This window comes from Aulonocara sp. 'chitande type north' Nkhata Bay, linkage group LG12 (assembly GCF_057382095.1).
Source record: "Aulonocara sp. 'chitande type north' Nkhata Bay isolate Kocher_YH1m ecotype deep benthic linkage group LG12, A_spYH_male_GT1.1, whole genome shotgun sequence".
In the NCBI taxonomy this organism is placed as follows: domain Eukaryota; kingdom Metazoa; phylum Chordata; class Actinopteri; order Cichliformes; family Cichlidae; genus Aulonocara; species Aulonocara sp. 'chitande type north' Nkhata Bay.
The window spans coordinates 15,587,475-15,615,474 of NC_141355.1; the positions used below are offsets into that span (position 1 = coordinate 15,587,475).

Genomic DNA, 28,000 nt, shown 5'->3' on the forward strand with positions numbered 1-28,000 from the left:
TCTGATGCATTCTGAATAAAACAATTTATTCATTACAAACATATAAAAATGACAAAAAACAGCCAGGTGGTAAGATATAAAAATTTCCAGTTTATACAGAGCTTCCAAAGCCATCGTCAGAAATGCATTTTCATCTGGGTTAGGAAAGTAAATATAGTACAAATCCCAAACTATAGCTACAAAGATATTCTTTAGATATCTGTTTGTCAGGTGATGTACAAAAGCGTCTTCTGTTCGGTAAAAAAAAAAACCCCAAAACAAACAAAAAAACGGGCACAAAATTCATAACAGACTTCAAATACAGAATCAGAAGTCGATGAAATATTCACAGTGCTGCCTTCACATCGAGGATGTGAATTGTAAACATCGTTGCATATCGTAAGTCGCTTCAATAAATATACACAAATACTCATTGTGTGAGGAGAAGGTGTTCGATCAGTGTGAATCCTCCGGTTTTTGTTTGAATACATCCCGCCACTCGAAACCTCTCCACTGTCATTCAGGGTGATGTGAATAAAATAAGGCAAAAATAAATTTCCCTGTGTATCTTATCAAGTCTTACAGTATCTGTTATTCATAAATCGCAGAGGTAAAGTCTGACTGACTCAGGTGGAGTAAAGAAGCGTTTTTCTTTGAAGAGGACTGTACACAATACAACATTCAATCATTCACAATAAACTATATATAAACATTTATACATTTTTAACAAATACAGGGGCAAGATTTTAGGTGAACTGATTAATAAGAGCTCAATGGGAGGATGTTACTGGGACAGATAATATGTGGGACACATAATTTTAGGCAACCAAAGGGCGAGTCATAGCAGGAAGTGAGCAAATTCTTGTAAAGGATCAGTAACACAAATTGCAGGAAGCCTTAGCATTATTTAAACTGCAAGTACTATTATTATTGTTTAAGTACTTAGTCTCATTAAGTGGGAGTGGGAAGAAACTGTTTTTAGTGCTGTTTGATTGGTATCACAGGTAACTCAAACTTCCCCCTTTTTTTTTTTTTTACTAAAGGAGCGTCTTAAACAGTCCAAATACGTAGCAGGCTGTTGCTTTTATAAAGCAGGTCTTTCTGAGCTGTGGACTGTAAAAAAAATTTTAAGCCTCCCTAAACTTTTCATTCCTTTGGGCCTGATTGTCAAGATTACAAAATAAAACCTCAAACACAGCTGCACGCACTTTGTAAGAAAAATAAATAATTCCTTTTCAGCTTCATTATGCAAAGCACAATGGAACAACAAGACAAGAAAAAGAATACGCAATCCAAAAACAACCGAAGAGTTGCTGTCTTACATTTGATGAGCAATGTCCATTTTAAAAGAGGATTCACATAACAAAGCTCCAGTGAGGTGTGACTGTGTGGTGACCACAGCGCTGTCGTTAATTCATTAAAACTGCTATTTGATATCTCCCTTAGAGGTACCTGTGAAAGACAAAAACACAGGAGTTTAGCATTACACGAACCTTGAAGGGCCAGGTTAAAGGAATTTAAATATAATCAGAACGTTTTAATCAAGCACAACTTCACTGCACATCAATGATATGAAAGCAGGCAAGAAGATGGTGCAAGCAAGGCGACCAGTGAGAGGTGGAGAAAGGAGGAAGAAGGCGAGAGGGCAGGCAGAATAACGGACCGAGTTAAGCTGCTAGAGCAGTGCTGAGCTGGAGTCAGAGTCTGAATCGTGGCCAGGGGTGACGCAGGGCTCGCGGGAACAGATGGATTCCTGAGCACGCCTGTACTCTTCGTACTCCAGGCGGAGAGCGTTGAAACGTGCTTCACTTAGAGAGCGGCTGAACTGGCATCGAGGTGGATTGAAAACTGGCGGGCTGACTGAGGGAGACGGGCCTGGGGGGGTGGGTGAGGTGAGGCACAGGAAATGCATGGATGGGCATGTCATGGGACAAGCTCACAATAATCACAGCACGAGGGCACAGGATGAACACATGCAGCCATCACTGTAAGGCAGGATTCACATGGATATGCTGCTTCAGTGCTTGACGGTGGTTGTTTCCCAGCTGGCTCTTATAAACTTTGTTCTATTCACTTTTATTTAGATAGTGCCAATTCACAACAATAATCGCCTTAAGACGTTTTATATTGTAAGATAAAAACACTATAATAATAGAGAGAAACCCCAAAAATCTCATGACCCCTGTGAAAAACTACTTGGTGACAGTGGGAAAGAAAAACTCCCTTTTAACAGGAAGAAACCTCCACCTGGCTGAGTCATCTGCCACAAGTGGTTGCAGGTGAGGTTAATTATTCAATACAATGATGGACTTCTTCTTTTTGTTGACGATGAACTGCACAAACGGGCACATCGCTCTCTCAGGATATTTTCCTAACACGATTTCTGGAAAATCGGAATAAATGTGATGTGACGCCTGCACTGGCATTTCAAAAGCAAAGCAATGGATCCATAATTAGTTTGGCAACATGTGATGTCACCAGATTTAATTTAACTAGCAAATTAGTCGGGGTAATATCAAAGTGCATGAAAAGTGAGAGCACCGAAGCATGAAACACATCCGTGTGAATCCTGCCTAAGCATTTCACTCATAAGGAAACATGCAACATAAAGAAGAAAAGTAACAGAAATAGTCACCTTTGAACCGCTGATCCTGGAGGCCACCGGCTTGATCCCGACTGCCTCTCTGTAAACCTGTTTGTGACTGATCAAACTTTGTGGCCTCCAGGACCTCAGAGTCCACACAGGCATCAGCAGAGTCCCACTCATAACTCTCATCTACTGATGTGTTCCTTCTAGACACACAAAACAAGGTGGTAAGAATAAAAGCAATTACCAACAAGTAAAATGACAATATTAATGTTATTTTGGCAACAGAAAGAAGTCCTTCAGCCGTGAGGACGCTCCAGTTTGTTTTGCTTTTTCAGGTGTGACGGTGTTTCACCTTTTCGCTCTCCTCTCAGGCAAATCCATGTCAGCTCTGTGACGCTCATTTTCCTCTGTGGTTTCTGGGGAGCTGAGCAGCGTGGGAGTGATGGACAGGGACTGCCGAAAGAGTCCAGCACTCCCTCTACCACTGCTCTGACTGGCATAACTGGCCCTGCCCCCCTCCCTGATTTCTCTGCCTTCCCGGATCTCGGTCTCCCCTCCCCTCCCCATCATCCTGTCAGGATGCCTGTAGATCTCTCCCTCTCGTGGTGGGAAAGGGGCGTAGTAAGGTGAGGGCCAGCTAATGCCCCTGGGCAGGTAGGACCTCGGAGGACCTCTCCTTGAGTCCATGGGTTTCAGGCCATCCCCTCTGGATCCTGCCCAGTGCTGGTGCTGGTAGTGGGGGGTGGGGATAGAGGAGGGCATGGGGACATATTTATGTTGGACAGACCTCAGAGCTTCAGGATAAGTGGGGGACCATCTGGAGGATTCTGGGAAAACGGTAGCTTGCCGTCGTGGATCGGAGGGTTCCATCAGTGGGGAGACTGAGGTTTGTCTGGGTAGATACGCAGCAGGCGTGAGGTAGGAAGGACTAGCTAAAGATCTTTGTGCGTGATGAGGCCTCTCTAAGCTGCCCATGCTGGGGCGCCTGAACGGGACATACTCCCTCCAGGAGGGGCCTGGCCTGGGGAGGGAAGGCGGTGTGCGACCCAAACTATAGGACTTCACCCTGACGTCTGGGTTTGGGAATTCATCCCAGTAGCATCTCTCAGAAATATAAGTCCTTGGGCTCTCAAAGTGCTCCCACCTCTGTGGGCCCAGGCTGATAGATTTCTTTAGAAAAGGACGAGGCTGTCCCATACCTGAAAGAGTCCTGCAGGGACCTATGCTTAAGGATTTCTTTAGAAATGGCACAGGGGCTTGATTTATACGCGATACAATGTTATTAGTCCTGCTGCCCTGAGAAGCTTGTCTTTGGGATTGCTCTGATAAAGACTCACTACTGTCTACAAAACTCTGCGAGTGTTTTGACACTATATCCGCCATGCCTTTAGCTGCACTGTACAAGGTGTGAGCTGACCTGGACCCAAGTCTGGATTCGGGCCTGTATGTGCTCTTATTTCCAACATGAATCTTTGTTTTCTCATCATAGAGCTGCTTGCTAGTTTTTTCTGGGCCGGGTGAGAATGGTTTTGGGTCATCAGGAAATCTTACTCTAGCTTCCCCATGGCGGGAACGTCCATAATCTTGTTTTTTACTAGTGTCAAAGCTGGCCTCAGCAGCGCCTGCAGAATGAGTTTGTTTAAAGCAAACCGCTTCTTGGTTTGAGCCAGTTTCACGGTTTTCCTGAACATGAACCTCCCAGTTTTTAGGAACTACATCAGGTTTAGCCACCACTGATTTTTCTGGCTTTAGTTCTGAGTTTTCCCCTTTGCTGTCTGTGACTTCTTCCACAGGCTCATCCACACTCATTTCAATAAAACCAGGAAGGCTCAGATACTCGAGAATTGCACTTGTCTGGAGTGGGGACATTTTGGGAGATTGAGCTGTGGGCTTGGCCTTGAAGGAGTCTGACATTCTGGGGACAGAAAATTGAGACTGGTCGCTCTCGGCTTCTTCCACGAGAGTTAAGGATGATATGGGGCTAGGGCTGTCAGAGAAAAGGCATCTGTCGCTCCTCCGGGAGCGTGCTCGGATTCCTTCTTTCTCTAAGTCAGAGTAAAATCCTGGACTTCGTCGGTCATCCTGGACTGGAGTCTCTCTCCCTTTAGCCTTTGGCCCCACTTTGTGATGCTCATAAGGCAAAGTAGAGTAACTGGAGGTACTGGGATCCCTTGTGGATGTGTAGTCTGTGTCTGCAGGTCTCTCAGGCTGATTACAAGGTGAAGAAGCTGAACTTTCAGGCCTCTCACTCATTAATGAAGGACTTTTGGCAGCTGTCTCCCAGAGATGAGTGCCTCCATAAGCATACGAATGCCTTGACCTCCGTCCTGCAATATCTTCATGCTGTGTCTTTTCCATTATGTCCTGCTCATTGATGGACTTCATGTATATATCAGGATTTCCCTGAGGACTCAGTGACCGCGCTCGATCTGGTTCGTCGACACACATAGAAGGGGGTTCACTGGTAACATCAGGGGAGATTGTGGGGAGAGAGGTGTTCTGGGTGACCGGAGACCGTGATGAATCAACAGCAAGCGAGTCCTCGGTGGTTTCTCTACAGAGGCGAGGACGCCGTGGCCTGGGCGATGCGGTCTCCTGAGGAGTCTGTACAGGAATAAGGCTGGTCACAGATGTTACAGGGCTAATGTCCCACTGAATGCGAGACATGGGGAGCCGGTCCATGGGACTGCTTGTGTTGCCAAAGTAGCACGCTCTCCTATAGTCAGACACGCGACTTGTTTGACCCAAAGGCCTATGTTTCTGTCTGATACTAACATCTTGTGGTTTCCATACAGGTTCTTCTTCTGACTCAGGCTCATCCCTCTGAGGACTTTCTGTTTTATTAGTCTGATGTTCATCTCTCCCACGATTTCGACTTCTTTGCTCAGCTGTATAGCTCTTTAGCTCTCTCTCCATTTCTTCCCTCTCTTTTGCCAGCTGGACACACTTGTTAATGTTATCCCTCTCCAGCTCACTGTCAAGTTGTGAGACTAAGGTGCTGTTATTAGTCAACTGACTCTCCATAGGCTCATAGCTTGAAGGCTGCGGCCTGTCTGTGTCTCTATCCAGAAGCTTTGTCCTCCTTCCAAAGGAGGGCAGCAGGTCTTCTGTGTGTCCTGTCATGCGATACCTCCTCAGAGGATCACTGGATTTCTTCTCACTGTTGTCTGAATAAAAGCTGGCTCTTTCTAAAAGAGCCTCTGAGCTTTGCTCGTCATCAGAATAAAAGCAGCCATGACGGGAGAAGTTTCTGGCCATGGCCCGTACTCTTCCAGGGGAGGAAGGAGGCCTGCTCAGCTCCGGGACATCCACCGTGAGAGGAGAATCCTTCCTCTCATCTTTCTCTGAGCTTAAAATGCTCGACTTTGCAGAGTCCCTAAAGGATGTCCTGCTGCTTCCTGAGCCACTTGCCCCACCAGCTCCACCATTACTTTGTAGGACAGTCTTCTTTAAATGTTTTCTATTCGAGGGACTAGAACCCTCTGGCAGTGGCTGGACAATGAAGCGTCCATCCGGACCTCTGGAAATGGACTCCAGAGCACTTGGTGAGGGCGCCTGAGACCCCAGGTGACTCTCAAAGAGTGTGTAATGAGGTGGCGGAGAAGAATTGGACAAGAGTTGCTTCCGTTGGTCGTGGTATTCGCCGTGACTTCCCCTGTCAAACGAGGATCGATCGGACTGTGAGCAGGACGAGTTGGGAAAGAAAGGAAGTGGTGGACACAGCTTCAGCTTCAGGACACTGTCTGGACTGCGAGGGGGTGAGCGAACTCTGAGAAAGTCAGACAGGAAATAAATTGCTGTTAAAGTTGATTAAAGCTGAAGATTGTGCTCAGCTTCTTCCGTGGTAACAGAGAATAAAAATAGCTGCCTTTACCGTTTTATCACATGCACATAATAATCATATATCAATTAGAAAATAAGCTTTACAACAGCACCATAAATAAATATTACTGCATGTGGTCTATTTCAAATACAATATAAATAGGGGGATTCCTACACTTACTCTTGAGATGTGCTCTTCTGAAGTGCAGATGGCAGATCTGCCAAAATGTAAGGAAAGGAAAAAATATCAGACACCAGCACGGATGAAACTCTCAAATCATATAATTAACTTAAACTTGGGAAAAGTATACGTGCTCAAACTTTCAAATTTAAAACTTGTGTTTGTATGATTAAATCACACTTTACCTTGTCTTCTCTTCCTGCGCCGGCGCTGTCTCCTCTGACTCATGTAGCATGCTGTCACCAAAGACAGAACGATGGCCACAAACAGGAAGCACACTCCAGCTAACACACCAGCCAACAGCGGCTCAGGGATAACCTCCAAGAGACTTGGGCGCAGGGGGTAAACCTCCATCCCTGTAATCAGACCAGTCAGAGGCCACTAATTCCAGCAGTTATCAACTTGAGGGGTGTAATGCTTTTAGTAATTTGTACAAAGCCACATACCGATGGTGGATACATTGACAGACTCGCTGGGCTCACTGAGCACTTTATTGCAGCGAGACATAAGCCTCAGATCATAATTCGAGTCCTGAGAGAGACGGATCAGGATTTTTATTATAGACATAAACTAGCACTCATTTAAAGAGTGGCTTTTCATAAAAAATCAGTATAACTTTAATTTCATATAAAACAATTAAGTATAAGAACTTACCCTCAGCAGTCCCTGAACAAGCAGGTCACTCTGATTGGCGCTGATGTTGCTGGTGAGGATGACCCACTGCCCCTGATCCCTGCGGGCCTGCAGTACATAACCTGTCAGTGGAGAAAATGGAGCTTCGGGAGGAAACCATCGCAGCAGAACGCCTTGCTCGGTCCGGTTGGCTGACAGGAATATGGGAGGATCCAGAATTGGGAGAGTGGTGACAGCTGTAGGAGCTTCTGTTGGCACAGCTGGTAAGAAAGCAAAGTATAAGTTAATACTTATAAATACTCGTAGTAAAAAGTGTAAGAGGTAATCAAACCCAAAGCATAAGTTCAGTTGTACAAACCTTGAGTTCGCACAGTTATAATTTCGCTGAAAGGTCCAGAGCCGAGCTTATTCTGAGGTAGGACGCTGAACTGATAGCCAGTGGCGGCAAGTAGCCCAGTCACCAGCAGGTAGTTTTTAGATGTTGGCACTGGCAAAGACGCCCATTCATGTTTCCCCCTGGATGCCTGCTTGACCCTGGAAGAAAAACAAAACAGTCAAAAAAAAAATGGATCTAACTATTGTGTGATATTTTATGTATTTTATGTCACTGACCAGACAGTGAATTTCTGGGTGAATCCACCATCAAAGCCTGGCACCCAGGACACGTTTGCCTGGTTCACCTCTGTGGTGACAAACACTGAGGACACAGCGTGAGGGCTGGTGCCTGAGGAGGAGAACGTCACTTTGAACTGCTGGCAGTACACTTGAATTCAGTGAATGCAGGAGTCACATATTTATTGCAGAGATGCGGTTGATCACTCACCCAGCACCATGACCACTGTGCCTGCACTGACAGTGGCTACACGATTAGTGGCCAGGCACTCCCAACCCCCGTGGTGATCTTTACTAACTGGCTGCAGCAGGAGGGAGCCGTTAGCCAACACAGTGTATGGGGAGCGAGGCGTAGGGCCAATCTGTGAGGGAGGACACAGATTAGTTAAAATAAGGAATTAATACGTACGCGTTGCTGCATCCGTGAGAATTTCCCGTACCTTGCTCCATGTCACGTTTGGAGCAGGGTCTCCACTGGCTTCACAGGGGATGATCAACTCCCGGCCCACCTCCTGGAAATACTCAGGTCGAGGAGGCACGCGGAACGATGGTGGGTCCTGGAGGACGGAAAGAGCCTTTTTACTTTTGCCCGTTAATTAGTGTGCATCATCTTCCTGATACTAAAGACTTGAGTTGAGAACAACAGCCTTACCTTTAAGATGACACGGGTGGGTTCAGACTGCCCCATGGTGCCATAGCTGTTATAAGGCGTACAGGTGTACATACCCACAGCATTGTCATTGGCTGTCGCTATAAATACTGAGCCCTCTGAGTTCACCATCCAACCTGGGTACTGGATAGGTACAAAGATTGATTCCAAACTCCCTTTGGTGAAAATCTCTACTCAGTGAAACATTTCAATTTCATGGCGCATGACTTACATTATCAGGATTTAAAACGTTCCCGTCTTTGGTCCAGTTGACGTACAGCACAGGGGGATCGGCTTGGACAGGACAGACAATGACCCCCTCCATGCCTACGGGCAAATATGTTTCCCGCAGCATTCGGCCTACACGCGCAGGATCTAAAATGACAGAAGAAAAATCACTCACAAAAAATTACTACAGTGCTCATTTCACAGGGAACGCTGGTAAGTGCAACCACAAAAATGCCAGCAGGATAAGAGACTAACGTTTAACTTTCAGATGGGCAGAGGCTGAGGGTGGGCTCAGTATCCCATTTGTTGGGATACAGGTGTAGTTTCCAGCATCTTCCGGGATGAGATTAGGGATAAGAAGTGTTCCATCCACCAAAACCTTCACTCGAGACTTAAGTGATCTGAAACCAAAAAGATAAACATTTGAAGAGGCGTTCAAAATAACTGACACAAAAACACTTTGCTGAAGCAACTAAAATATTATTAATTTTAAAAGGTTCTGCATTGAGACCCATCCATCCGTTTTCTTCTGCTTAACCAATTTAGGGTCACAGGGGGATGGCGCCTATCCAGCTGCCATAGGGCGAGAGGCGGGGAACACCGTAGACAGGTCGCCAATCTGTCCGAGGGCTGTTTTAAAAATATTAATGGATATTTTGAAATGATGGACTCACTCAATATGGTAAACATTCTGTCCTTGCTTCAACCATTCATATGTCAGGTTTGATGGGTAGGCATCAGCCTGACACTGCAGAACTGCATCCTGGGACATGTTGAGAGTGGTGTCCTCTGGGGAAATGAGGATGATTGGAGGGCCTGTACAAAGCACAAGACAGACGAGAATGACCAGAATTAATGGACAACTGATGATGGCGGGAGAACTTTTTTTTTTAATTGTTAAATTGCTGCAATGCAAGGAAAAGACTGTAGGTGGCACTATACACTATTATATTTATCCATGGTTTAAGCAGCATGTTTAAGTGTTGTAAAAAAATATACATTGACAATTTCACTAAACATGATTTGTGCTGTTGCTTATCGTGAGGTAGGCAGAGATTACACCTGTCTACAATGACTTATAGTTAAACACTGACCTTTGACCTGCAGCTGCGTGTAGTGGGTGAGGTTCCCCTCTGAGTTGGACACGTGACATTTATAAACTCCAGAAATATTTCGTGTGACAGAGGCCAAAGACAAGCTACCATTGAGCACCTGAAAAGAGGCCAAGGTAAAGACGATCAAAGACAAAGATGGAACGGGAGAGGAAGACTATGAGGCAGAGATGAAGAGAACAACAAAGCAGGTTGCTTCAAAGAAAAATCAAAGCTGCAGAAAATGCTAATTATTAAGTATTTAATTAGAATACTGAAAATGCCATCTGTTAATCCCCCTCACTTTTATTTTCTCATGTTTCTCAATTAGGCTCTCGTCTTTATGCCAGACGACAGTTGGTCGAGGGTTGCCATGGGCTCCACAGCTGAGAGTCAGCGAGTCACCGAGCAGAACCTCCACAAAAGTTGGCGGTGTCTTAATAAACACGGGTGGAGCTGAAACAAAGACAGATCAAATAGACCACTTATTTTCATCCACATACTCATAAAGGACACATAAAGGAACTTTAAAATGGAGAACTACTCCAACAGCTAATCCAAAGGAACAGATATGATTTGCTGTGGTTTAGAAGTACCACCTGTGGCTCCTCTAAAACTACATTAGAACTCAGTGGTAAGTCTTTTCAGGCTCTGACAAGTGTGTGGAGACAGGCATGGATATGAAGTGGCGACAAGGAGAGATTTTCATAAGTTACTGTGAATATATTTAGCTAGACACGTTGTAATTGTAGCACAAAAACTAGTAAGCGCCCAACTGGCAGACAGAGGCACATATGTCTACACAACACTGCCATGCTGAAAAATATATGCAATCTCTGCATTAAAAATATCATCACTGTCAGTGTCTAATACTCTAAACAGATTCCAATTTATGCACAATGCAACACTGTTGTGTTCCAAAAATAAGCCTTGACGTCGATCCTGATGTAGGCTTACAATCATATCTAATACTCACGTCACACTTTCATTTTAACTTCTAAGTGTTCCACAACATAACCAGTGCAGGTGAGAGAGCCGGAGATGTACGTGGGTTAAAAGCTTTTTGCATGTAAAACACAAACCAAGGATACAGTGCCATTCTAAAAGCCAGCCTTACTGCACAGCAGGCTAGGCACAGACAGACATGATATGATTACTGGGTGCAAGGTATGTCACTTAGAACCTCTTCATACACTGGAATAACACTATTCAGCTTGCCAGGGCCTTCAGAGTCCAAGCCAGGCCCCATGCTGTAGCTGTTCTAAATAAGGACAGTGCCAGTGATGAGCAACGAAAGGAGCAGCTCTCGAGTCCCCAAAACCCTGCGGTGCTGCACCTGTGATGGAGAGGAAGGTCCATGTGCCATTTCGAAAGTCGTCGGTTTTGCTCTCCAGGAGCAGGATGCGGCATTCGAACCAGCCTTCGTCCTCCAGGGTCAGCCGTTCTATCAGCAGAGAGGCGCCCCGGGTCAGAGACACACGGCCTGTGAGAGGAGGGGTGAGGGGGACAGAGAAAGAGTCAGCACATACACGCAAGCAGACAGGCAGAGTCAGCATATGCAGGAAAGGGCTTATCATGCTCAGGACCCAGTGTCACAATGGGCACGATCAAAGTCACAGACACACCCACGAACAGTGCGAAGAGCAACTGTAGCTCGAATGTTTGCAGCGAGTAACAAAACCAATAATTAAGAAAATTTGCAGCTCAAGTGATGAGAAGTCAGTGGCCCTGAGACAGAGTTGAAAGACACTAATCACTACAGTGATGATTATAACGATGTGCAAGATGACAGATTTTGTCCTGTCATTTAGGGTTTGGTTGGTGAAGTGGAGAGCTAAGATGAGTATGCCAGGAATACTTGAATGCAGTTTAAGCTTAAAGGAGAAACCCACCGCAGTGTGTGATAAAAATAAGCCGTTTTTTGTTAGGCGGGGGCAATGGACAGTAGTAAACAATGTAAGGGCCTGGCAGATGCACGCTCTGAACTCGTGTGTGAACGCCATTAAAAGGCAGATGGATCCACGCACAAGCACGCACACACATTTTCCTGTCACACACAGCCCCTGCTCTGCTCCCTCTCCTCTTCTCTGTACTTCTTACAACTCCTTGTCAGGCTTTGAAACTTGATCTGCTGGTTGCCTGGTGACTGCAGCCTGGTTTCAGGGTACACCCCCTCCTTTTATTCAGTCTCTCAATGAACTCTTTTCTTGCCCTTCAATCACAGAGTTTTAAAAGACAGGAGGATGCGTGCAGGAAGGAAACACACACGTTGCTCATACCAGGCCCTGCCAAAGCAGTTTGAAAGTAAACAGTGACCCATCAGTGTCCAGCGTCCTGTAATTCTTGCTTGCTCCTAACACGTTGCTTAGATAAAGTGTCATAATCAATCATCTCTGCAAAGTAATAATAGTAAAGCATTGCAAAAAAAAAAGAAAAGTAGCAGCCAGCATAGATATCATCTTCTCCAGCTCAACAGGACAGAATCGTTGAATGCCCTGCAACCCTGAAGCAACAATATCGCAAGAAATACAATATCGTCACTATTCACACCAGCTCTCTCCAGACAGCAGCGTCTGGAGAGAGCCTGGCAGCTATGAAAGTCATTTAACTCTGTATATGGCCTAAAGACTGGGTGAAACACACACTGAGAGTAAAGACAGGCAACAATGGCTAACAATTAACCCTGCATTCCTGACTGGGGCAGTTGCTGTGCTAAATAGCTAGGTTTAATGATTGACTGACCTCCCGGAAGACAGGCAAGTGTTACTTAGAGGCTCCATAAAATGAATACCTCTGATTTCAGCTCAGCATCTTTCAAACAACTGGGCAGGGCTAGATGATAACAGCTACAGGATAACTTTGGGTATTTTTTCTCCTATCCTGATCCTTAGGATCCTCTCCCGAGCTTCTTGTTTCCTTTTCCACTTTTTCTAATTAGACCTGCAATTAATCAGCAACTGCAGGACAAGAGAAGGCGCAGCATCATCCTCTTTTTGACTTCCACCTTATGGGATACTTAAAAAAATCCATCTGATTTGGTGCTATAACGTGTCCGTCTGCCCCGGGCACTGATCTTGCAGAAACACGTGGGTGTGTACACATGTTGATTTTCAAAATCTGAGTGCCCTGCCCCCTGAGTCTACACAGGGAAATTTGGGTTTCACTGCTGAACACTTAACCCTTTCCCGTAGCCTCCCTCTTATCCGTCACCACAAAGACATGGAAGCCCCCCCCCCCCATTCTCTCAGGTTACCATAGAGACTAGACCAAGAAAAGCACGGGCTGTAGGTTTAGATTTGAATTCAGTTGCTGCAGAAACACGCCACGGCCAAACACGGGTCGATCATGCGAGCGGAGGGAGGGGGGATTGTACTGTCACAGATTTGAGAAATTACAATTGGAAGGGGGCGGGGGATCTTGTGTCACATCCAAGAGCAGAAGGAAGAGTGAGAGAAATGAATGAGAAGCACAAAAAGAGGCCGAGCACACACGGAGGCTGCGTGACAAATGTTGCTTTATTTAAATATGAATGTTGCATCTTCGGACGTGAACTGAAATCTCAGATGGCACTCGGCAGGTGCTCTACCCTAAGGATGTTCACTGAAAGGCTGATTTTCTCTCTCAGACACAATGCACATATTCTGCAACAGCTGAATACAAAACCTGGGAAAATTATAAACCACACCAGTGAAAAACACTTCCTGTTATTAAATCCAGAGGAACTGAGCAAGAGGTTACAGAGAGGTTAGTCGAATTTGGTTCATCAATAATCCACAGGCAACCAATGAGAGGTTGACCTTCCTGACCTCTGTGCTCCAACAGACGCCATTCATCACTCTCCCTGGTCCTACATCAGCGCAAAGTCCGCGAGTCCTCGAGAGACAAACATGATTAGGCTCTATGGCACTCAGGGAGAGGATTGCTGAAACCATAACTGCTCCTCCATCTCATCTCAACCCTCCTCCTCCTCTTCCTCTTCCTCCTCACTGTTTTTGCTCCAGCAGCAATCGCATGACAGCTACAGTCTATCTTAAAATGAGCACTTGTTTCCAACAGGTTGAGCTGCTCTGCAGTGCAGCCAATGGGAAGAAAATGGAAACGCTAATCCAGCAGCGCTGTTTGAAGCTCCGAAACGCACCCTGCTCATATTAGCCTGTCAGGTTCTCGCCTAGTGGGTGGCAGGTTAGGCGCAACTGTTCTTTTATAGCCATGCCACTGGCCGGTAGCTGGCTTCACCTCACTGATCTGATCTCCTGTTTAGATTAATGCATCTTTTTCTGCAAGTGAAACCTCTGCAGTGCAACACATCATATTTCACACTTACATTTATGATGCACAGCACTTTCTTTGCCTATTGTTGTGACTACCGTAGCCTCGGCACAAGGTTTTAATTGTTCCGGCAGAATGAACCAACATGTGATTTTTAGCCTTTTGAGTTCCCACTGGAAGTTACTGACAAAGTAATGCATGGAGTACTGTGAATTTTATGCCAGACAATAGCGAGTGAGGAAGAAAGATTATTCTGTTTGGAGAAGCACCAGCGCTGCTTTTCTTTGTCTACTCGTATGTGCATAAGAGAGCCGGGCAGAAGTGCATTGTGGGACGTGTTTTGATTTGAATACAATCATAAGTCTGAGACCGACCCCCTGCCTCTGACAGCTCACCCCTCCCGTTCCCCCAAATTTCTCTCTTCAATCCTCCTGTCCCCCTAATCAGTTAAACCCTCTTATGAATAGCTCTTTGTCGTGAGATAGATTACAGTTAACTCTGTCCCTCTTGTTCTGCCCAACTCTGGCCGAGCGAGCACACACGGCTCACGTGCTGAATTTCACTACAATGGGAACTCAACTTATCACAGGCATTAGCTCTTACACATGATCGCAAAGAAAAAGTATTAGTTTTAATATTAAAATCTCTGAAATTAAAATCCGTAGGTCGGTGCTGTGAGATGTATTTGGGCTGTTTTCCAGTGCAGAAGTTGATCTTGAGCTGTTTTCGGTTCAGGAAGAGATAACGCTGATGTTAATAATTGCCAGTTGTTAAATTTTAAAGTTGTTCAGTTAGACATGCCATAATTTGTGAATATCAAACTTGTTGTAGGCAAAGTTGCAGGTAGAAAACCAGATTTTGCTGAAGTTTTTCCTTATAGTGAGCATTGGTTACTTGAGCTATTCCCCTACAAGTCTTTATGGAAGCTGTTTGAAGCCCTTGGACTGTATCTCACAGATTTAATATGTGCCTAGCTGCCTAACCTAAGGTATGAGGTAACAGGGCCTCTGTGGTGGCCTGCTGCTCTAAGCTCGTGAACATGAAATCCCCAAGTTGCAGCTATGTATTCTTCTTCTATTGTGCCATTGTTTGCTGTTCATCACGCTGGTCTAGTTATAGCAGAAAAACTGGTTGAAGATCATGGAGCCCTCAGTTTCACATTTCAGTGATCTATTTTCTGCTTTTGGAGTTCTCAAACAGAGCGTTGTTTGCTAAAGCTCAGTGAGTTAATATGAAATTCCATATAAGTTTATCAGGGGAAAGACTGTCTGTACATACTCGGGTATAAAAACTTGTCTCGTGTGTGTGTGTGACAAATGCAGGCTTTAACTTCTCCACTGTTCGAGGTCACACTGAGAGTGTGATGGAGGCCTGCTGAGATCTCGGGGTTTGCCTATTATCCTTCTAACCTCAGGTCAGAGTCCCCCCCCACGCTCACAATCGCCACTCATTTACTTCAGCACACAGGACGTATTTGATCTAGACTTGCAACGGTAAACCATCCTGACACCGCAAGACTCCAACATATTGTCTCAACAAATATAACAGCAGCGTGTCAGTCAGAGTTTATTTGGCTGTTTGCTCTTTGTTCTGAGCTGACTAATGTTCAGATCTCCATGGCATGCTGTGTGTGAAACAGAGAGGCAGAGGAGTGAGCGGCACGAACTGGATATTCTCTCGAGAGGACACGAGAGATGGTCTCTGAGACCTGGACAGGCTGGTGTCTAGTTGGGACACTCCTCAAATGCAGAGTGCAATCTTAGAGACACCTGATATCATTATCAAAAAGATGGTGGTTTAATGAGATGAAAAAGGAAATGGAGATACAACTTGCCCAGATTAAAATTGTTAATAGCCTCAGTGAGCTTGACACAAAGCAGCAGACAAAGGGCAGACAGCCCATTGGTAGTGCTTTTTCTTCACTAAATACTTATTTAGTATTACAAATTCAAGTCTGATACCTTACTTAGCTCTAATGGAAGTGGCCATTATGCTGCAAATACTGAACAACAATGTAATTCTTTCCCCATAATTCATTATCTTGATCTCTTAACCGTTTCTTGATCTTAAGCCTTAAAATTAAATCATCCTCATTCTCCTGTTCCTGTCCTCAAACAAGCCAAGACAAAGACCAGGAAATGGTGGCCGACTTCACCGTCTTGTGGTTAAAGCTGAAATCCCACAACATTTTTAATTTGAGAGTAGAATACATTAGACCCACAACACTGACACGCTTCACATGCTGCCATCTGCCTTCAGTGGGAGGGGAGGTATGAGGATCTAATGCAGACTGGGGAAAAGCCCGCACCAGACAAGTACACGCAACGGGTGAATTTGCCAGAAACACGGAGACACCCCCTAAACATTCTTGAACTCTGAGCTACGTCTCTGCTGCATTCTTTACTTCATTATGGCTGCATGTGTATCAGATGGCTGCTCCTAAACAATAATATGGTTAACGGCCTACAAGACCGCTAAACATATTTAGTCCAATTGCATGTTTTGGGGGTTGGGGGGTGGGAGCATGATTTGTGCTTCGACCGCTGTAAATGTTCAGTGGGGTTCTAGAGTCGTCCAAAGCTGAAAACATGTTTCTAAATCAGCAGCTTGATTCTCTGAGCACCTCCTGTATGTCCTCACATAACAAATCCAGCGAGGTTCTCTGTACATTTCTGTGACCTAGTTGGGACTGCATGGGATTTGGGGTGTCCTACTAGTCCTGTTGGCTTTGGCAAAGCAATGGGAGGTTGTGATACCCCTTTTTTGTCTTTTGTCCCCTGGTAGACAATGACAGGATTATAGGGCTCCAGCAAGAAAACTCCCATTATTCCGATTGCTTCATCCATCCTCCTTCCAGCACAACAATCTCCCCTTACTGGGTCACCTCTCAGCATACTAATAAAACACTGTCATCAGACCACCAAGCCCCCACCTACACTCCTAATCCCCTTGTGAGCAGCGTTACTGGTACCCCCCTTGTTATTGCTCAGCTGCCCCACCCCCCCACCCTTTACTGCCTCCACTAAAACACATCCATTCTCATCCTTCCCCTTTCCTCTGCAGTATAACTGCACTCTGGAAACACACAGACTGAACACCAGCTGTAATTACAGGGACCGTGCTCTGGACGGATTATCTTTTTAGGGTATTGTTTGATCCAAACTTCCCCTCCCCAGTAGTTAAAAAATACCACCTTATGTCTATCTTTGCCCACACAAGACAAATGAGCTAAGGAAGTTTTACCCCCTCCCCTCACAAAAAAAGTCTTCTGAAACACGACCTGAGCAATCTGTCCGCTGATCAGAGACTTTTACGTTGTTGGCTTTTTCTCTATTTCCTACTTGCTTTTAAAGCTCACTTATGGGAGTGGAACCACAAAAAGCAGGCGAAGAAAGATTTACACGACGTGAGGTCTTCAAGGGAATCTACCTCTACTTCAGGGGGTTGCACTGTCAACCAAGTAATAAGTCTTTCATCAGTTTCCTGAAAGGAGTGCATGACTGAGCAGATCCGAATAAAGCTTACCCTTGTAGTTGGGATGAACACGAGGAGCATACACTCCAAATTTGATGAGGACAGGAACGCTGTAACCAAGGCGCACCCACTCCACCACATGTAGTGGAAAGAGGCTTGGGGTGGTGGCTTCACTGGATGTAGGAGCGAGGCTACAGCTTAACTCTGCGGAGCTCCCCTCTCGGGCACGAACCAACGATGCTGCACCTTGAGACACACCTGTAAAGACAACAGCATATCAGCGGGATAAAGCACTCGTTTCCCTGCAGACATTTTCTGACAGTGCAAAGTCCATAAAACAGCGCACATCTGAGTAAACACATAAATCATGCAGCTCAAGGCCTGTTGAAGTGAGTAATGGCTACCAAAGTAGCTAAATTAACATTCCTTGAAATCTTCTGGTCATTGGTTTCTGTGAAAATTGTTTGCTATGATAAGAAGTTGAGGGGAACTTGAGGGACGAGAAGACAAGAGTTTGTGACCACACAGGCAGCGAGAGGCCCTGACAGAGAAAACCTGGTGGAAAGAGTCATAACAGTGTCATGAATGCTCTTCTGAAGTGGACATTGCATATGACTTTCCCAGACTGTTAAAAGCCGGGCCATCTGAGGGCATGTAAAACATCCATGTGCCATTTGGTGACAAGATCGTATTGCTGCAAAGCCTGCAAACACAAAGCAATCCCATTAGTGACACCTGGAGCAGTCTCTCCTGTCTCTATCCCATCTCCCTTTGCTGCCATGTGCTCATGTGGGTGTGTGAGCGACTGGGTGCCAGTGTTTGCTCTGCTACTCATCTGGCCTGGTGATTACTTTAATCTCAGAGGGTGGGGGTTGGTGGCGATACTCTGATGCAGGGCAGCAGGACGCTCTGTGGCCGCTCCAGTCGACCTCCCACTACCCCCTGGGGTCCACACATGGTCTATGGGCCAGCACAATCAATCCCACCACCATCACTCCCCCTTGCAAACACAAGCACGCACACACAGAAGCGTGCTGAGGGTTGGGGGGTAGCATAAATCCAGGATTGATCTAAATCCACACCCAGAGATATTATTTAAGTTGGATTTTGTCCCCATCCTCTCTCGTCCACTCATGTCTGAGCTGTAACCCCTCCTCTTCACTCTCTCTAGCACAAGGGAATTGGATCAGTGCCATAGTCATCATGGTGTCATTCAAACTGCGTGCAGAAACAAAACATTAGCATATGCCAGCTGCTTTGCAAAGCATCCGAGCTTTGTTAGTGCAGGTAAAAGATTTGGCAACAACTTTGGTGAAAATATGTAAACAAACTGCAAAATGGAGCAAAACAACTGGTTGGCTTAATCCCCTTTCAGACAAGCACTCCTTTCCATTAATCTGCTGGCATATGAATGTATCAGCTTTATGTTTGAGTGTGCACCCTGGTCGCTTCCCATATAAGCCACAGCAGCAATCTCACAAGATCAGACTGAGTAACATTTAAGTATCACTTTCAGCATCAAGATTATGCCTTTGCATATCGCTTCTGTCCATTACTCAGCTCGCAAAAAAAGTGTTTGGTAAATGGTCTACACTTCAATAAATACATTTAATAAATACATACAAGCTCTCTCTCTGAGCCTGAGAGCAAAGGGCAGTGATAGCTACTACTTGCTGTAGTATTGTGAACCACACACAGACATGCACTCCTCTTACTACAAGACAAAAGTGTGGCAACACTTCACTTCAGTACCTCGTGTTCAACAAGCCCTGTACGTGCACATGCCAAGACTCAATCCATCAGTGTTGTGGGTGGGTCTGAATGAAGAAGTTAACATAAAGTGGCCTATTTTTTAACAAAGGAGGCAGTATTGACTGAAAATGTATTATCAAACTAAGCTTCACATTAGCAAATGTTAGGAAAAGTTACATTTGTTCCAAGACAGGACACAACTGTCCAAAGCAATGTGCAGCATATGCATATTTAAACATCTTATGATCACCTCTCCAATCTCATTTTCTCTGACAACCAGCTGTTATTTCCATTGCCCTGCCACAGAGTAAATATTCAAACATTTTACCACTTTCAACAAATTAAAATTGAAGCTGAAATTTAAAGTTGAAGGTAAAAGTGTTATTAAGAGTGTCGTGAAAGAGATTTCAGTCGCTAAAGATTGGCGATAAGGAGCAAAACGGTGAAGCACGATGAAGAAGCGTGATCCAATAAAGAAGACTGTTATCACTGTTAATCTGTACAGTAATACTACATAAGCCCTATGTGGACATGTTAAATAATGTTTCAATGTCATTGTTGCATAATCGGGCCTCATATTTTGGAATCAGTTTTATCACGTTAGCAGAAAAAAGATCTACAATTGTTTGCTTTTCCTGTGTGTGTGCTGAAAAATTGCTCAATTCATGACACGACAGTTCAGGTGTATTGGGGGGTTATTCTAAGAAATCCAAAGGCAAAAAATCTCTGAAAGCTCAACAAGGAGAAATAAAATACACAAATGCACTGTTAATATATGCAATGGCTCAGTATTTGCATTGGCATACTTACTTAGCAGACAAATGGCTACAGCAGTGGTGACAGCCTGAAGCCACTGTCTCTCCAGTCCCATGGCCGTCCGTCACACTCCTTCACACATCTCCCAACCTGAAAAGGAAGACCACACATACCGATTACTCCTCATCAGAATACTGCTGTACTGTTCACAGATCCCCCCGCTGCACAAGTACATCCCTCACATCCCCCCTCAGATAAATGTAATCCCCCCACCCCTCGAGTTAACATCAACTCATTAGCCAACAACTGCACTGCATTCCAGATGCTTCTTGGTTTATAAATAACCATATTTTTTCAAAACACATCGTCCTGGGGAAAATTGTACGTGTGCGCTGTGGTTGGATTAAGGTAAATAAGCTACTTCAACAAGTGCTACAAATAGACAGGGCAATTGCTTGGAGTCTGAATCTTGTAGATGTTTTATTGCACAGGCCAAAGTGTGTGTATGTGTGTGTTTATGTGTGGCCACAGAGAAGGACTTTACAAGACTCTAGGTGTACGTACAGATTAACCTGGTCCTTGTGATTGGTCCAGCTCATCCAGAAGGTCTCGTCAAATGCTAAATAGGCCAACAGCAATTGACAGGTTAGACGAGCAATATTGAAAGGTGCACCGCCCAGCTCCAGATGTTATATTGTTAACACTGTTTCATTTTCACAAGCCTCACAGACCGGACTTTTTCACGACTTGCCGACCTCCTTCCCAGTGAACAAAGAGAACAGCTGGAGCGAACCACAAGGCCCTCTACTTCAAATTGGATTGCAGGCACAAGTTTAAGTTGCTGACCTTCAAACATAACGGAAGCCTTCGCACACTTCCCTTAAGTCATTCAGTACTCCTAATACCAGCTTATTACTTTAAGTTCATTTAGGTAATATAAGGCGGAGAGTATTTTTAGAAAGCAGCGAGGTGTTGGATATTGGCCGCTGCTACAACCAGAGATTCACTGCAGAAACACAGGGCGTCTGACTCATTTGACTGAGACCTTTAGTCTCTTGGCGGCACATGAGCAAACAAACAGCCCAGAATAGAACAGCACAAAGATGCTTTTATCTCCTCGCACTTGACCAACACCAACAACGTTTCTGCTGAGCCGGGGGAGAGATGCGGTAGTAGTAATAACTTTTATGCTGCACCTTTCTAAAGCAAACAGAGAGGCAAGAATGTGGTTGCACAAGCAAAGAAGAGGAGGGTGGTCAGGGGCAAGTCTGGGAAATAGTCATTAGTTTTTGGATGACAAAATAATTTCAGTGCACTAAAAATAAGGGCGGATTACTCTGACTGTGGGAATAATGCTGGTCAGTAGGGGTGACGGATAAACAGCACTCTTACAATGGATTAAAGAAATAAAGACACTGATTTTGTTCTTTTTGTGTCACTTCTGACAGCCAACAAATGTGGGAAGTGTTTGTGCACCACTCGACTGTCTTATCTACCAGCTCCACAGTTACTTTGACAAAATAAAAAACTAATAAATACGTCCTAACTTGCATGTGCTCCTAGACCGGGATATAGGACTTTCATGTGGAAACAACCACATACAGGGGAAGCCTGTGGGGCAGATGGGTGGGGGCTTTGTCTGCAGGTGCAGGAGGACACCAGATTATTTCCTCAGGCAGTGGAGCAGAGGAAGGCCATTTAATTGGCATGTGAACAGAGAGGGCTTCAAAGGGAGCCCAGATGTTAAAATGAGTACACTTAAACTGAAACAAGCCACTAAACATTTAACCACAGGAACTTTTTCTATTTATCTCATTGGACTAAGCCAATTACTACCTTTAAGCAACCATGATTCACGTATATAACTAACGTGTGAAGAAAACAGCTCCTGTTCTACAGTAAAAGCACAGACATTAGTATACTTGCATGTAAAACGTCTTACACGCTAACTCATCATGAGAGTAGTGACCTCTCGGGGGATGAAAAGCCAGCTTGACTAAAGAAAAATACAACCTTTGTGTGTTTAGAAAAAGAAAACAGAGAAGACAAAACAAGAATAAAAATAAAAAAACCAAGCTTCAGCATAAGACTGTCGGCTCTGTAACGTGTATGCGTGTATGCTGGATTTCACTGACACAGATTGCTTTGGATCTAGTCATGACTTAGCCTTCTGGACAGGCCATTTGTAACACCCAGTCTAATCCCGCCCTGCTGCTTTGAGTGTTAATAGTGTAATTGAATTAGAGATCAAATTCGTGAGGCAAATCAAGGACAGTCTGTCATCTAGCTGTTCAGTGATCAATCACTGGTAAGCCAAGTCACACAAGTCTGCTGTCTGGGATTCTATAATTTCTTCTGGTGGAGAAAAAGTAGGCGCGTGATGCTTTGACAAACCCGGGTAACCTGGGGTTTATTTAAGGGGTTTTGCTCAAGGTCTTTCTGATCTCCACTAACTTTCAAAATTTTGCAAAACCTGTAGTAACAACTACAGCGCCGGTACTTGACTCAAAAAGTAAAATCAAAGACCCTCACACCCTCCAAATTCATATTTAATAATATAAGAAGCATTAAAAGGGTGCCATTTCTCACGGATGAACGAACATGTCTGAAATCTGACATGACATCAACAGTAAATGCAAGCTGATGTCAACCTGTCAACTGTAACAGCTGGTGGGCGTGAGCTCTTCCAATGGCTGTCATCTGTGTCACACTATTATGTTATTCAGACATGAGCTGAATAATGCACAAAAAGAAAGGTGCACTTTTAAACACGCAGGAGTAACCATGAGTAATGAAGTGATCTTTTCAGCTGTCTTTTTTCGGCCTATAAATGACGAGTAAATTATCATATTCTCTGATGTTTTCTGTGACGCTCGTGTTAAAACTTGTCACAAAAAGTGAACTCCTGACCTAATGGGTGTGTGAGCGTTATCCACCGGTACCTAAGCAGATCCATCAGTGATGCCAGTGACAGATACAGGCCTGATAAGCAGCAGCATTACTCTCTTAGTAATCCTTGTTAATCCTGACAGGTCGTGGCATCAGCACAAACCAGCCTGTAGCAGGAACTACAAGTGTTGCTCAAGGAGAAACTTTAACAGGTACGCACAAGACTCTGATACAGATGTAAAAATAACACGCAGCCATCCAGAACAAAGATGTGAACCATCATTAACGCAGGAATGGGTTTGAAAAATCAGTAATCCAAAGCAGACTGGTTGGACAAGCACGCACGGCGTAGCGATCGATTCATGGATTTTGTCCCTGGCACTGTAACCAAGCTCAGAAATGGTATTGACATTAACTTTAACTAAAGGAAATGAGCTTAGCACACATTGGGCACGAGAGTAGAGTCCTGTGCTCTCGGGGAAAGCCTAGTTTATATGGATTAACATAGTAATCGTTAGTAACCTAACACCTAGCACAACAACACTGATAACTGAACCAGGGTTTTTCCTGCACAGGGAGCTTTTTGTTGTTTTTATCCACAAGTTTTATCCAAATCCAAAGGAAACCCCCACTCCCAACACTGTAATATTTTTTTTCACTACTTTGTTTAAATAAGGGTTTCCTTTGCTAAACAAGGACATCTGTGTTTATCAAACGCTGGAAAATACCAAGAAAATTCTTAGATTTCTGTCAAATAAGGTAACACAAGCTCATTCGTGCTTACATGCTTACTCTTCTCCCAAAGGTCCGTTCCGAGCCAGGAAAAACTTTGCTTGCCGTGGTTGAACGTTTTCAGTCGCACATCAAAACAGTATTACCTTTACTCTGCACTTTATCAGCAGCCAAATACTGCTGCAGATTACTGCTTCATGCATGAGTGGTTTAATTTCATGTTTTGTTTTATCCTAGGATAATACTCACTCAGACATCCCAGGGGAACGGTAAGTGCTGAGTAAAGCAAGGCATCTAACATCACTCTTGTAAGTCTCCCTGCCCCCCAACAAACTTTCAGGACCAGGTCAGTCCCATAAAGTTTCTTTCAAAACAAGACAGTGAAAGAAACCAATGGTCTAAAAGCAAAGGTCACAAACTCTGGGGTCCAGCCATGAAGCACACGCCTAACTTGGAGATCAATGAGACTCAAAGGACGTCCACAGAACTGGCCTTTTTCAGTATGTTAATGGCATGCTGCTCATTTCTCTGCTTAGAGGAAAAGCTGTCAAAATTGAGATCTATTACATGCAACAGCATCCAAATATGAAACACTGCAAAGCTTGAAATAGTTTATTAGACCCTCTCTTTAATCTTTATGCTTTACTACATGTACTTTCCTGTATATCCCTCAGTACTGTCACAGGCTTAAATTCACCATGGAGGAGCAGACGCTCCATCTTACACACAATAACAGAATCATTTTCAGTAACCACTTTCGACTCATGAATAATTTGCTCCTCGGTGCAATCAATTTCCTGCAGCCTGACAATCTGCCTACAGGGGACAGTTTGCCACATAGTGTTTTGAACAATGCAATATTCCAGTAAAATGTCAAGGCTTGCTGAATTATGGGGGGATATCCGTGTGTAAAATGACACCCGGGCTGGGATCTGACACACACAGACTTTGTTAAGCTGAGACTGCTGAACATAGACTTTAAGGATTCTAGCAGTAAAATGCGAAACTGCTTTTAGTGCTCCCTCAGTGTAAATAATGCAAAAGCAATTTAAAAACAAAACAAAAAAAAACCTCGCTGTTGCAAACACTAGTGCATGTGAAAATAGCAGAGTAGTGTAGAGTAGTGTGCTTTTTGGGGGGAAATAGCACATATATTTCTTTCCAATTTGAAAGCAAGCATAATCTTTAAAGTGATTTTCTAACAGAGGGGACTACAAGGCATCAGTAGTGATCTGTACCCCTATGCACCTCCCTTTTTACCAATCAGCAAGCACAACAAAAACAAAGGAAGGGAAACAACAAAGCACACACTGTATATTATGTATAAAGCACAGGGCTGCTGCACTCTTTAGCACAAAACGACGAGGTTCTTTAGACAGAACTACTAGGTTCTGTCCCATAACATGCATCACCCTGATAAACTAGTCCAAAAATAAAACGGCAAACACCAAGCCATAAGCCACTGTACTGCTGCACCCTACAGTAAATTTTGATGCACAGCCCTTTATGTCAACACCCATCTTGCTATATGAAACAAAACAGGTACACCTTTTGTTTGACTCAGAAGAGCCGATGCCACCTAAGACGAGGGGGCCTAAATAAAGAACAAACCAAAAAAACGTATTTTGACTGGAACAGTGCTGATTTAAGGGTCATTACAACGTGTGAAACCTATTCATAATGCTTTAACATGAAGGAAACACTCATTCGGGGATTACAAGTGCTGCATGTGCTACCCAAAACATAAACAAATCCTGCACAAAGATGACTCTGTGCACAGTGTTATCGCAAAAGTATTTTTTAACTGGAAACTAGGCATTAACCATGGCAAAATTACTAGTTTAAAAAAAATTTACAATAATCATAACAAAAGGAACCAAATGGAGTACTTTAAACACCAACCAAAAGGCTCCTGTTATATGGCCTTAAGACGACAGAAATCTCACAGATATTCTTATTCAAGCTGTGCTGATTTAGTACAAAGAAACTTCTACAGGATGTTTGGTGTTGACTAGCCTGCGGAGGATGTTTTAGCTCTGCCCGCCCAGCTCCTTACCTTTGCTTGAGGCACTTTTCACTTGAAGCAGAAAGTGCAGTGTTTCAGTCCATTGATGCTCTTCTTTTAGACTCCTACTACAGACCCAGTTTATCCGTCTATTCCTTTCTCTTCAGAGAGATCAAACACCACAAACGCACACACACATACACGACTTAAAAGAAAAATAAGAAGGTGCTGGGAGAAGAAGGCAGGTGGTCACATTTTTTTTCCCTCTTTCAGTCCGAGCGTGGATCAAAAGAAAGTCTTGTTATTCCTCGACATCCATGGTGCTCAGACTTTCTAAAAAAAACTCTTCGCAGCTTCAATAAAATCCATTAACCCATGCCACCCTCATGACTCCGACATCAGTCCATTTAAAGTCCATTTAAACACTCCAAGCACTGGCTTTCTTTTTCTTTTTAAATGTGCGCAATCTTCTCAGTCCAAACTCCCTCAAAGTGCCTTTAATCGTGCGGGAGAGTTTATAACAGAGTTCAGAAAGAAGTTGAAAGGCTCTCGGTCGATTTGGAGCACATTGATCCTCAAACAGGTGCAAGATCCATCAGAAAGAGAGCATACTACACGTTTAGTTTGAGCCCTGCTGTTGATACTCTCCCCGCGGTGGCCCTCCTCCCGTTATTATCGTTCCCTCCTCCTCCCACCACAGCGACGTTTGAACGGCTGTCAACTCACACAGAGCACAACGATGAAGCTTCCTGGTAGAACTTTCAAATTAAATCTTTTACGTTTTAATTTTTTTTTTAATTGATAACGAAAAAAAACAATCAGAACAGGAATTTAAAGATAAAAGATGTCAACTTGCTAATGTCACTGTGTAAATGCCAAAATGCTTAAGTCCATTGAGTTTCTTTCTTTTCAGCATCCAAGCACTACTGTGCATGTGTTTCCCTGTCACACTCAGCGTCTGTAAAACAGTATTTTATACTGTTTATGTTTACACTTATAACAAATCTAGCATTTAACAAGCCAGCTCAATGAATGCGTGAAAAACATTGAACATGATTCATAAGGTATTAGCAGTTTTGACCTACTATTCACAGCTACAATCAATTACAAATCTATAAATAACAACAACAACAATAATGCCAGCACTAAACAGTTCCTACAAAGGCATACCGGATCAAGTAATAATAGAAGTGTTTAACTCCAGTTTAGGAGGCTATCGCTTAACGTATCTTTAATTTTGAAGGTGAAATAATACACTTCCGTCACTTTACTGCCTGTGTCTGTGTTAGTTTATGAAATTGGTCCTTTAGCGCCCCAGACAAAAGCGCCTTTCCGTGGGAAAAACGGGTGATGGTCTTAACAAAAGGCAAACGCAAACCTTAAAGACACATTTTAGTCGGCTGTTAAATCACTTAACATTAAAAAAACATGCTGCGAGGAAGTAGCTCCAACTATCTGCAAAACTAACCTAAACGGACATGTTTGTAACAATATTCACCATTTCATGTTCGGGATTAGCTGTGATGTCTTTATAATACAAGCACACTAACCTAACCTTTTTAGTAAGATCACCTAAAATTTATCAGTGTTACACATAATTTATAGCCATCTTATAATAGCTTGTTACAAGCCTGCTGACTTTTTTTTTTTTTACCAGAAAGAAATTTCTTAACAGTGGGATTTAAAAAAAAAGCTGCAATCGTTTGATAATCTGAATGCCAGTAAAAACTATGTTTTAGAAATCGATAAACATACATTTCTTTTTTAAAAATGCTAATTTAACCTCCAATAAAGAACACGAATTAGCTTTCCGCTAAACGTCATAGTAGCAAGAACCAGTTATTCTTTTCACCATAAATCTCACATTAATTTTCCTAAAAGGCAACACACTAAAAAAAACCCTCAAAACTACAGTGTGTAAAATAAAATAAAAGGTGTATTAGCAGGGAACAAGATCTGTTAAACCAACTTAGCATTAGCTAAACAGTTTGCTGCGCTTTAGTCCGGCTAATGAACCACAAAGTCATTTAGTGTTCTTAAAACTATTTATTTTGATTTTTCTTGCTAAAAGAAAAGGCTAAAACGTTTCTATTTAAGTATGAGACGACTGTTACTTCTTTTACGTTTCGAGTGAGGGCTTTGAGTAAGTTTCCTGCCAAATTATCTTACCTCAAAAACGCTTCCTGTGATCCTGCCTCCTAAAATGAGCCGAATACTCAAACCTGCTGTGTGACTGACAGTGACTGCAGCTGGTTAAAGATTATTGGGTATGCTTTATATTACTTTTTAAAATAGCCAATCCAGTGCCAGATCACGTGGTGTCACCGGATGGCTGTAT

General features: G+C 43.8%; 2 protein-coding genes across 6 annotated transcripts in view; one reads left to right on the forward strand and one right to left on the reverse strand.

Annotated features, from left to right (window-relative positions):
- igsf9b (immunoglobulin superfamily, member 9b) lies at positions 1–27,899 on the reverse strand. Of its 5 annotated transcripts, none has more exons than XM_086313795.1 (23): positions 27,832–27,876; positions 20,601–20,655; positions 20,091–20,186; positions 17,580–17,786; positions 11,122–11,268; positions 10,090–10,241; positions 9,789–9,906; positions 9,369–9,510; positions 8,950–9,095; positions 8,699–8,841; positions 8,470–8,610; positions 8,258–8,374; positions 8,029–8,179; positions 7,818–7,929; positions 7,564–7,739; positions 7,227–7,465; positions 7,019–7,103; positions 6,758–6,928; positions 6,573–6,609; positions 2,922–6,338; positions 2,615–2,772; positions 1,643–1,854; positions 1–1,431 (listed from the first exon to the last, which is right to left on the reverse strand). In XM_086313795.1, exons 3-22 carry the CDS (start codon positions 20,149–20,151, stop codon positions 1,655–1,657), a joined length of 6,120 nt encoding a protein of 2,039 aa, XP_086169921.1. In that variant the 5' UTR covers positions 20,152–20,186; positions 20,601–20,655; positions 27,832–27,876; the 3' UTR covers positions 1–1,431; positions 1,643–1,654. The 5 variants fall into 5 exon arrangements, with proteins under 5 accessions (XP_086169921.1, XP_086169923.1, XP_086169922.1 ...); XM_086313797.1 differs by lacking the exon at positions 27,832–27,876 and adding an exon at positions 25,714–26,325; XM_086313796.1 differs by lacking the exon at positions 20,601–20,655 and having other exon boundaries at positions 27,832–27,899.
- The window catches only part of adra1aa (adrenoceptor alpha 1Aa), a 42,664-nt gene continuing 42,472 nt past the window's right edge, over positions 27,809–28,000 (forward strand). Inside the window, exon 1 of the mRNA XM_086313802.1 lies at positions 27,809–27,929. The gene's annotated coding sequence lies outside the window, so the exon portion shown is untranslated. The remainder of the gene's footprint in view (positions 27,930–28,000) is intronic.

Coding starts and splice junctions, on each gene's coding strand:
- igsf9b (XM_086313796.1), bottom strand. CDS start 20,151: ATGGGACTGGAGAGACAGTGGCTTCAGGCTGTCACCACTGCTGTAGCC. Junction 8,375..8,469: donor CCACCCGTGTCATCTTAAAG/GTAAGGCTGTTG, acceptor TCCGTCCTCCAG/GACCCACCATCGTTCCGCGT. Junction 6,610..6,757: donor GCGCAGGAAGAGAAGACAAG/GTAAAGTGTGAT, acceptor ACATTTTGGCAG/ATCTGCCATCTGCACTTCAG.